The sequence below is a fragment of the Oryzias latipes genome, chromosome 1 (genome assembly GCF_002234675.1).
Source record: "Oryzias latipes chromosome 1, ASM223467v1".
NCBI classification, from domain to species: Eukaryota; Metazoa; Chordata; class Actinopteri; order Beloniformes; family Adrianichthyidae; genus Oryzias; species Oryzias latipes.
This window is the reverse complement of record NC_019859.2, coordinates 35632622-35644297: the sequence shown is the minus strand read 5'-3', so window position 1 is coordinate 35644297 and position 11676 is coordinate 35632622. Positions and strand designations below refer to the sequence as shown.

At 44.2% G+C, this 11676-nt stretch overlaps 1 protein-coding gene across 1 annotated transcript; it reads left to right on the top strand.

The window, feature by feature from the left end:
- The first annotated feature begins 5595 nt into the window (after positions 1-5595).
- LOC101161221 (histone chaperone asf1b-B-like) lies at positions 5596-10608 on the top strand. The gene is made up of 4 exons (XM_023949844.1): positions 5596-5917; positions 7135-7250; positions 8622-8798; positions 10162-10608. The coding sequence occupies exons 1-4, from the start codon at positions 5809-5811 to the stop codon at positions 10357-10359; spliced, it is 600 nt and encodes a 199-aa protein (XP_023805612.1). The 5' UTR covers positions 5596-5808; the 3' UTR covers positions 10360-10608.
- Positions 10609-11676: the final 1068 nt, after the last annotated feature.

Sequence of the window (11676 nt, the reverse complement as noted above, 5' to 3'; positions counted from 1 at the left end):
TCCGCAGGTGCATGTTCAACCGCCCTGACCAAAGATATACCCTTGCAGACTTAGCCAGCTGGTTGAAGTACGAGTCTTGGTGTCAAGACTTTGACGGCCAACTACCATCAAGAGGAGTAAGAGATAAACCACAGGGTCGGAACCCTGAGGGGCCATCCGGTAGACGTTCCACTGCAGTGTTTCATGGAGCAGAAACCAAAACTCAATCACTTAAATCACCAAGCGGCGTCCTACAAAAGAATCCCCCACCATATTGTGCTTACTGTGACAACAGAGATCATCACTTAAGTCAGTGTACAGCAATCAGTGGACTGTCAAAGGAGCAGCTAACTGAATGGATCAAAATCAACCATAGGTGCTGGCGCTGTGCCCGCTCTCATCGTGCTGCAGAATGCACCCTGAAGAAGCTTTGCAGCTTATGCCAAGGTCGTCACTTAAAGGTTCTCCATGATGTCAACACAAGTCCATCTAAGAGGTCTTCAGAGACCACAGCACGCCAACCACAAGATGGAGGTGAGAAATGCACTGGGGTTTTATATCTCGACCGGCCAACAGCAAACAGTCGTGTTCTTCTCAAAGTTGTTCCAGTTCTCATCCGCAACAAGGGTCAGATTCTAGATACATATGCTATCCTAGATGATGGGTCTGAAAGGACTATGCTTCTACCCAGTGCCGCCCAGCAATTGCGGCTTGAAGGTGACCCAGAGACCCTTCCTCTACGCACAATCAGGCAAGATATACAGAATATGAGAGGCTCCTGTATATCCTTTACCATTTCACCAAAGGCTAATCCCAAGACTAAGTACCAGATCAGGAATGCCTTCACGGCCTCCCACATTGATCTCGCTGATCATACATACCCGATCGAGTCACTACAGAAGAAGTACAAACACCTGAGGGGACTAACTATTCAGCCCTTCAAGAAGATCCAACCGTTGCTGTTAATAGGTAGCGACCATCCACACCTTCTCACTCCTATTGAGGCTGTTAGGCTGGGACCTCCTGGTGGACCAGCTGCAATCCACACCAGGTTAGGCTGGACACTGCAAGGCCCCTCCAATGTGGTTTGTCAGTTCAACAGATCACAGCAGTGCCTCTTGACCTCCATTCCACCCCAAATGAGTGAGCTGATGAAGCATGTGGAGAAATTGTGGCAAACTGACACCATCCCCCTCAGGATAGACAAAATAGTGACTCGCTCCAAGCAAGACCATTTCGCTGTTGAGATGCTTGAGGCCAGAACAACAAGGGTGGAGGTCAGTGGAGTATCTCGTTATGCTACTCCTCTGCTCAGAAAGAAAGATATGCCATGCCTGCAAATAACCCCTGATGCTGTGAAGCCAAGCCTGAGAGCTATTGAGCGAAGACTCCTGAAGGACTTGGAAAAGGCTGAGATCTACTCAGCAGAGATGGAGAAACTCATTCAAGCTGGATATGTTGCCAAAGTTGAAGAGTCAGAATTGAGTGACGTAAAGGAGGCTTGGTACATACCACATCACCTTGTCAGTCACAACGGTAAGCACCGTCTCGTGTTTAACTGCTCTTTCAGTTACCAAGGCCAGACTTTGAATGAGTATCTACTGCCTGGCCCCACGTTGGGCGCCTCTCTTCTTGGAGTTCTTCTTAGGTTCCGTGAGCATGCAGTAGCCATTAGTGGTGACATAAAGGGCATGTTCCACCAAGTTCGCCTTCTTCCTGAAGACCGCCCTTTACTCCGTTTTCTGTGGCGCAACCTGGACCTTGATGAACCACCAGCAGTATATGAATGGCAAGTACTGCCCTTCGGCACCACATGCAGTCCGTGTTGTGCTACGTATGCACTGTGGCGTCATGTAAAGGATCACTGCATGCCAGAAGACAAGGTGAGAACCTCCATTGAGAGAAGTTTCTACGTTGATAACTGTCTTCAAAGCCTACCAACAACAACAGAAGCCAGAGATCTTGTCAACGAGCTCCGAGCTCTTTTGTCCTCGGCTGGTTTTGTCCTCAGACAATGGGCTAGCAACGTTCCGGAGGTCATTAGCCACCTTCCAGAGGAAGATCGTTCCAGTAGTGCAGAACTTTGGTTAACGCAAGACAGGACGGACAGTCCTGAATCAACCCTGGGTCTCAGTTGGCACTTTGCCACTGATATGCTTGGCTACAAACATCGCCCAGTCCAGTATGGTGCTCCCACACTCCGCAACATTTACAGAGTACTTGCTAGTCAGTACGATCCATTGGGGTTCATTTTGCCTTACACCACCAGGGCCAAAATCCTAGTCAGGTATTTGTGGGATAAACAAAGAGGCTGGGATGACCCCCAGCTACCACCTGACCTCCTGCAGCAATGGAAGACATGGGAGGCTGAGTTACAATTCCTCCCTCAGATTGTCTTCAGCCGTCCATACCTACCTGCAGGTGAAGCTGCGTCAGTAGCAAGACGAGAGTTGCATGTGTTCTGTGATGCCTCCGAGTTGGCTTATGGAGCAGTGGCATACCTCAGGACGGTCTGTGAAGACAATCACACTCACCTTGCCTTTGTGATGGCCCGCTCCAGAGTAGCCCCAAAACGGCTTCATTCAGTTCCCAGGTTGGAGCTCTGCGCTGCCCAAACAGGAGCACAGCTTGCCAAACTGCTCGAGGATGAGCTCACGTTGCCAATCACAGCCATTTTCTTGTGGACAGATTCAACAACTGTGCTGACCTGGTTGCAGTCAGAGTCTTGTCGCTTTAAGATCTTTGTTGGCACACGTGTAGCGGAAATCCAAGAGCTAACCCAACATCATCAGTGGCGTTATGTAGACTCTGCTCAAAACCCTGCAGATGATATTACCAGAGGCAAGACCCTGCAAGATCTCAGCAAAGCCAACAGATGGAGTTTTGGACCCCCCTTCCTCCACATGCATCCAGACACATGGCCAACAATTCCAGCAGCTAATGAGATAAATGCTCCAACCACTGATGAGCTCAGGAAGACTACTTTCTGTGGGATGTCAGCTACACCTGCAAGTCCTAAGATGAGTGAGCTCAGCCAAAGTAACTCCTGGCAGGAGTTGCTCCGTACTACAGCAGAGAAGCTGCATGGGGCGGCCAAAGAGGACACTTCGTTAAATGCTGAGGATTATCGTCAAGCCGAGTTGTTTTTACTCAAGTGCATTCAAGAGGATAGCTTCCCCAGTGAGCTAAAGCTTCTAAAGGCAGGCAAGGATATCCCACGCAGTAGTCGCTTGCTAACTCTGTCCCCTGAGTTAGATGAGACTGGGCAGCTAATCATAGTTGGTGGCCGTCTTCGTCGCTCAGAAACCCTGGCTTATGATACTCTCCATCCAGTGGTGCTTGACCCTTCACATCCATTCACTCATCTGCTCATCAGAAACTATGACAATGAGCTTAGGCACCCAGGTCCAGAGCGTGTATTTGCTGAAATTCGACGCAAATACTGGATTCTACGAGGCAGGGAAGTAATTCGGAAACTCCAGAGAACCTGCACAGAGTGTCAAAGATGGAGAGCAAAGCCATCGGTTCCGAAAATGGCTGACTTGCCACTAGCTCGTCTCCGTCTCTTCAAGCCTGCTTTCTACTCTACAGGAGTTGACTGCTTTGGACCATTCAACATCAAGATAGGACGCCGATCTGAGAAAAGATGGGGGATCATATTTAAATGCCTCACCGTAAGAGCTGTGCACCTGGATGTTCTGAGTTCCCTGGACACAGACTCATTTTTAATGGCTTTCCGAAGGTTTGCTGCACGAAGAGGAACCCCGGCAGAGCTGTACTCGGATCAGGGAACTAATTTCAAAGGAGGAGAGAGAGAGTTGAATGAGGCATTTGCTGCTATGTCTCCAGACCTCCAGCGACTCTTAGCCCCAAGCAAGATTCAGTTCCATTTCAACCCTCCTGCTTCTCCTCACTTTGGAGGAGTTTGGGAAAGGGAGATCAGATCTGTTAAGACAGCGCTGTACATCACAGTTGGAGCACAGCCCGTTCAAGAAGAAGTGCTCCGAACAATGTTGATCGAAGTGGAGAATATTCTGAACTCAAAACCTTTGGGCTATGTGTCTGCTGATGTTAGTGACCCCGATCCCGTGACCCCTAATTGTCTTCTGATGGGGCGGCCCGACGGAGCACTGCCACAAGTGGTATACGAAAAGAATGAGCTCCTGAGCCGAAGACGGTGGAAGCATACGCAGGTGCTTGCAGACCACTTCTGGACCCGCTTCATCAAGTTGTACCTTCCCGGACTTCAAATACGTCAGAAGTGGCAGTCCTTAACAGACCCAATAACGGAAGGCTCAGTCACCATGATCGTGGATCCCCAGCTCCCAAGGGCACTGTGGCCTATTGGGCATGTCATCAAGGTGCACCATAGCCTAGATGGGTGTGTCAGGTCAGCTGACGTGAAAGTGAAGGACAGGACCTACACTCGACCTGTTGCCCGCCTAATCTCCTTACCTGAGCTCCCTGCGAAAGACTCTAAAGGGACTTTGTAAGATTTTTACTTTGCTCCTTAGTTGTCTTTTGTTGGAGCAAACGTACTGCGCACCTTTGGGGGCGGCTGTACAAAAGACTCAGATACTTATGGTTAAAATACGTTCCTGTCCCTTTAAGTTCTGTTTAGAGTTAGACGCATGCTCATTAAAAGAGTGATGACGTCATCGTGTTGCTGCACGGCACCTGCCTGTCTGTTTTCCTCCGTGCGTGTGAGAGTGCCGCTGCGTGGCAGGTTGAAATGAAGTTTTTCTTGGAAGTTTAGTGTGCGTTGATGACAAAGTAAGTTTATGTTAATATATGTTACTTGGAGTAATTTAGTTCAAATATTCAGCATGTTTACGTAGTGCACAGCTAAATAAGCGTTAATTAGTCAATAATGAGCATAAAGCGCACGTGGGCGCTCATGACTTCTTTGTTCTTTTTATGTGATTTAAGTTGCATATTAAGTTTATATTTGTGTTTGTGTTTATTAGAGACCACACACACACACCTACCTGTGTTCATCCACCTATGGAAATGTACCTGCCACTGTATGTCAAGTCAAAGGATGTAAAGCCTGAAGCGTGGATTATAATTATTGAAGCCACCCTCCTGCCTGCTGTCATTTATTCCACGCACCCACTAACAGAAACAGCCTCATCCAGGCCTTGAAGTAGTGTTCTGGCCGACACTCCTGGTTCGAGAGTGGTGTCACCCACGAACAGTTTTTGATCCCATATCCTCCTTTACACATCTGTTTTCTTAAGCCGCTACATCCCTTTTGTGATCATGGAGTTGCCGGAGCCTCTCCAAGCTACTTTTTGTCATAGTATTATTTGGGGTCTTATTATTATTGTTGTTGTTATTGTGAATTGCATTGGTCTGCTGCTTGATCGTTGCTCTAGTTTAGATTTTTGGGAGATTAGTCGTCATACAAGTACAGATATTAAGTTTTGTTGATAAAGTTTGCTTAAAACTGTCTAAATAAATCCGTATTACAAGGGAAAAAAAGTTTGTGACTTTAATTGTCTGCATGTTCTGTGACTGGACGTCCAAAAAGAGAAAAAAAACGTCAGTACTACCAAATAACCACTAGAGGGCAGAGGGAGGGAGTCAATGCGCTTAACTTGAACGTGTTTGAGCCAGGGAAGAAGAACAAAGTGACGTATTTCCGGTTGCCAATCCTTCAATTTTATGCAGACGGTTTAATATCGGTCTTCTTTCCCTGGAGGAACGTAATAAAATCCACGTTTTGTTTTCTGCCTGCGCGGCTCTCCAGCACCCAGTCCGGTTGTGGTCAGGTCTACAGCGGAGTTGTGGTTAAATTTTGTTTTTTTTGCCATTTTTGTTTTAATCATGGCAAAGGTACAAGTATTGAATGTTGCTGTTCTGGACAACCCGAGCCAGTTTGGGAATCCGTTTCAGTTTGAAATAACCTTTGAATGCATGGAGGATTTGGCGGAAGGTGAGTGCTGGATTTAGTGAATCATGCACTTTTTAAAGTTTAATGTCCTAACTATCTCTATGTTCGCACTTCAAGGCTACTTTTTGTGACAGAAATATAAATCGCAGAACCGTATTTAACACCTGGAGAGCCTTTTATTATGAGAAGATTGTTCAATTTACTGTTCGGCTTCTTTTTCTTGGTATTTTACTGGACAAGTTTTTTTGAGTTTGGCGCCGGCGCGTTTGAGAAATAAAACTCCGCCCCCTGCGTGTTCTCATTGGTTCCGAGATCGGTCCGTCTGGTTTGCGAGGACCTGATTGGCCAGTTCTTCAATTCAAGTCGAGGGTAAAATTAAAAATTGTTAAAAGAGAACAGAACTGTTCTTTTTTTTGCTGACTCATTTTTTAAACAAACTTTATTGAACACAACGATCCAATACAAAACAGTTCACTGCAACAACAGGAAAAGAACAAGGCTGGGGAGTATTATCACAATTCATACAAAGACATTGAATCTGACGCGCATATCGACTGTTTTAGTGGGTTTTTCTTCATGTCAGAATGTTTTATTGACAAAGTTAGAGAAATGTGGGGTATGATTTGGATTTATGAATGTGACATTTGCATAAAAACAATATGAGATTAATTATATATAATTGTTCTTTTGGATGAGATGGGCATTGTTAACGACTTCTTAAATACTTTGCGAAATATATTTATATATTTTACCATCTAAATTTGAAATAAAGGACAAAAAACACACTAAATAGGATTATGCAATTCAAGAATTTGGATATTTATATAAAAAAACTAAAAAAAATACAACCAAGATGTCAAGGCTACACACACAAATTTATGTTTTATTTATTTAGTTATTTTTAGATTTATTTCAAACATGTAAAACAGAACATGTAGGTCAAATACAAAATAAGACAGTCAGACAGATCTTCTACCTTTTTAGTTCTCATAATGCCTTCGTCATGAACTGAATATTATTGATGGAGAAGTGTTTGACCAGCAGCTGCACTATGGTGTAGTGGTCAGCACTTGCCTGGGACAATAAACCGACTCTGACTGGCAAACTGTCGGGGTTGTAGCCCAGTACGGCTCCAGCATCCCAGTAGTAGTAGACCCTGAATGCTGGCGGGTGGTTTTCACCGCTCAAACTACACACCTGCTCACCCACTTCTGTGTGCACATTTGACTGAAATGTGTGCGTCTTCTGTGTGTTGCCAGATCTGGAATGGAAGATCATCTATGTGGGATCAGCTGAGAGTGAAGAATACGATCAAGTTCTGGACTCGGTTCTGGTCGGCCCGGTACCTGCGGGAAGACACATGTTTGTGTTCCAGGTGAGTTTTCTGAAAAGGTGGTGTTGTGGTTTTTTGCAGCCGTTGAAGATGAAAGCAGATTTTACTGAAACTGGTGTCATTCTGAATCTGAAATGACAAAGACTTTAATTAGAGCTCTATGCTTCATGAACAGGATGGTTCTGATTCTGACGGAGCACTTAACTCCTAAAAAGTTTCTTTATAGTCATTCAAAGCACAGTGAGGATTCTGATGCTCTCTGACTGTTTGAAAGAATATAGAAAAGTCAGGGTTAAAAATAAAAATACAGCTTAAATGTAAAAAATAAATCTAAAAACATCAGAGAGCAAACATGTTTTCTATGCAACTGTAATTGTTACTATAAAAAGTTAGAATAAATAAATGAGTAATTTAACATTAAGGAGTAGTTACATTTATTTTTCATTACTTTTAGTTACATGTAGAAGTTACTTCTGGCCCTTTGAGGACAACCACTAAAGTGATGTGGCCCTCAGTGTAAATGAGTTTGACACCCCTGGTTTAACCGCTAGCTCCACGGATAAAGTGGGCGTGTCCGTTAGCCTGGGGGCGGGGCTGGCAGCACGGACTCTTCTTCACTTTGTGATGTCACAATGTGGCTCATTTTGAGAGAGCTGGTTTTTAGAGGAAAACACAGAAACGCGTGCAGCGTCTGGAACCAAAATGCAATAGTCAAAAATAAAAGTTCTGAACCGAATAACCATAAATCATGTCATAAAGCGCTTAATGTAGAACAGGAGAGGGATTCTATAAGATCGCTTCCTTCCACTCCAATCTTTGATTTAACGTTGAACTATCCTAAGTTTATGTCTTTGTATGAATGCTGATGGTATTGTTTTGGGCATTATTCCTGCCTCCCGTTGTGCTGTGGGCAGCGGAAGAATCGGCAGAGAGACGACAGCGGCCTCCTGAAGAGGAAATGCTGCGGGTGTAAAGGACAAAAAATTGAACGGATGCATCTCTTTCTAGAAAATGTCAGAGGCGTTTTGGAACAGATGCCTGCTCCTCTGGATTTCACTACATTGTGTCATTGCTTCAGAAATGTGGGATGGCAGAGTCGGCACACATCATTTATAAAACGATCGTTTGGAGCAGCAGTCGATGGAATTTGTTAGTGATTGGAGAATTTACACAACAGTGTTGTCTTCCTGGGGCTTTTCAGAGAAGTTAATGACCTTTGGTCCTTGAACTGGTCTTGCGTTAAAACTGGTAACGTTTTGGTCCAAATTTGCAGAAAAGTTTACGATCTGGTTGAATGTTCTTAATGCAAATCTCCTGTTTTACATCTTTCTCTTCCTTTCTTGACATGTTTCTATTTGTCGATCAAAAGTCTTTTTTTTGTTTGTTTGTTTTGTCTCCTCCTGACTTAACTAGGCAGATGCTCCGAACACAACCCTGATTCCCGAGAGCGATGCCGTCGGCGTGACCGTCGTCCTCATAACCTGCACCTACCGGGGACAGGAGTTCATCCGCATCGGTTACTACGTCAATAATGAATACACAGATCCAGAACTACGGGAAAGTCCGCCTCTGAAGCCAAACTACTCTCAGGTAACGTGAAGAGCAAAACAAATGTCTCGGAGCGACGTGAAGTAACGCTGCAGATCATTCAAATGAGCCTCGAAAAGCTGATAAAGCGTCTACTTTTTTACCAAACTCACAAAAATGACCTGTTTTGATAGAATTCCTTAGTGAACAAAAAAGGCAATTTACTGCTATAAATAATTCAACCCACTGTTTTCCTGTCTCTCTCTTTATTCTAGTATCTACCTCCTTTTTTTTGCCGCTTAACTCCTCCTACATTGTTTCATTTATTTCAACCGTTCAACTATTCAAATGTTCAGCTCTTTCATCTTTTTCCAGCTGTGACTTTTGCTCCTTCAAATCCTTGAATTTTTCCAGATATTCCGGGATTTCTGCCTCCATCAAAATAAATGGGGAATCCTTGGTGCAGAAGCTCGCTGGTTCGATACCCGGCTCTGTCATTTTTCACAAAAACCTCTTTTTCGTTATTGTGCTGATTTCACTTTATTTAAGGTCAAATTTTTAACTAATTATTTTTGCCAGTTATTAGCCTTTAAGTTACATTTTCTTTCAGCAGCATCAACGCTGCATTTTCTTTTGGAAACGCAGCTCCTTCTTGTTCAAATTGTATTTTCCATGAATAACTGCTCAAATCTTTGAATGAGCCGCCTCAAATGTCAAACGTTTGAAGGCAACATTTCCTACTGGTCCTTGAATGCAGCATTCTATATGAACAGTAAGCTGCTGCTCCCCGAAAAAGGTACATTTAATAATTATAAATAAACATTTACAATAAGACCAGCTTCCGGTTGCATTTCCCGAACAGGTTCGCTTCTTTGCAGCCGTTTAAACTACAGATAACTGGATCGCAGTGCTGAAAAAAGCCACACCGTGTGGCAGTAAAAGTCTGTGCAATGCGTGAGTTAAGCTGCTGTCATTACAAGCGGTGCGTCCCTAACTTGTGTTTCGTATTTTTATATCCGAGTGTACATGCGTGTTCGCAATTACAAGTACACACAGTTACCCACAGAATGTATGGTGTTAGTCAGAAAATCAGGTGAGGCTTTCTTCTCTGCGTATTTTAGGTTTTACAGGTGCTGATGCAGAAACATTGAAAACAAAAACTAGAAGGAGCCGCATTTCCAGAAGAAACTGCAGCGTTGACGCTGCAGTTTCTTCTGGAAATGCGGCTCCTTCTAGTTTTTTTTTTTTTTTTTTTTTTTTTGCCGTACTGCTGAAGGAAACCTGAAGAGTCATAATAAGCGCCGGACGGTTCAGGCTTCCACGGCGTGCGCTAATTTCTGATCACGCCATTAACCCTATCTTATACGTGATGCTGACAGACTTGAGGAGGAATTCTTCTTGACAAACTTCTTTTTAACCCTTGCAGCTCCAGAGGAATATTTTGGCATCGAACCCTCGGGTCACTCGGTTTCACATCAACTGGGACGGTTCGGCCGACAAGATGGAAGACGCAGAGAATGTAGACCCCTCCCCCAAAGTGGGCGGGATGCTCCCCCCATTTTGCAAAGCGGGAAAGATGCCCCCCCTTGGATGGATGCAGGACAACTCCATGGATTGTGTGTAGGAGTGCGGGGAGCTTTACTCCCCCCACAGACAGACCTTTAGATGGATCGACTGGATGGAAATGTGGATCTGAAAGTACTGAATTACTGGATTTTCTTTTATTTCCACCCAACTTTAGTTCCTTTTTTGTCCCAATTCTGATACTTTATATTTATTCGCTGTTTGAAATACAATTATTTGTATTTTTTTATCTCGTGCAAACATCAAGCAGTAATTTCCATGTCTGTTCTAATAAACGGGATTAAATCTATGTGCTGTAAGAGGCTGTTTTCCTCCGTCGTCCGTTGGTTTTGCTTTGGAGGGTTAGTGTTAGGGGTTGGAGTTAGTGTCAGGGGTTGGGGTTAGTTTTAGGGGTTGGGGTTAGTTTTAGGGGTTAGGGTTAGTTTTAGGGGTTGGAGTTAGTGTCAGGGGTCAGGGTTAGTTTTAGGGGTTGGGGTTAGTTTTAAGGGTTGGGGTTAGTTTTAGGGGTTAGGGTTAGTTTTAGGGGTTGGGGTTAGGGTTAGTTTTAGGGGCTGGGGTTAGTTTTAGGGGTTGGGGTTAGTTTTAAGGGTTAGTGTTAGGGGTTGGGGTTAGGGTCATCAACAACAAAAAAAACGACATTTCTTTAAACAAGACCAGGTTCAAACATTAGGAGAGGAGGTGAATGTTTGCCGTTTACTGTCCAGTTGTGCAGTTCTAACTGTCTGCTAAGGCGTTTGTGGCATAAATCAAAGGTTTTTTGTCGACAGAACATTGTTGTTTGATCTTAACCTTGTCCCGCTCCTGATGGAACAAAGGCGGGAAAGCTGCAGCATTGGAGGATCTGAGCGTGTGTGTATTTTCCAGTGTCATTCATAAAAAGCATCTCTCCCTCCTCGTACTCGCTCTGTTTCTAGGTAACTGCAGAGCTGGAGGAGGGAACTGTTGCATGTGGGTGTGTGGTTCCTCCCACCCATCTGTTCCCCCTGTCTGCTCGTCAATTCTACGCCGTTCAGCATGAGAACCATCATCAGTACATTTGCTAAAATGCCTATTGGGCTACAAAATCCATTTGCAGGATTAAATGCATTTAGATCTTTAGCTTAAATTCTTATATTTAGGTTTTTAGCTCTAAAGAGCAAAAGCAGCTTGTAGCAAATGTGAAAAAGCAAAGCATTCCTGTTTTAGATTGCTGTTTCTTTTCAGGTAGTCTTTCCTCGTAAACAGGTTTTTACGTTTATCTATTAAAATATAAAACCTTCAGGGCTGCTTCAGACCAACTAACAAGGATGTCTGTTAGAATGGTTGCTTTTAAGGAACGCTGTGCTCTGGCCCCTACATATATAGCGGATCTCCTCGT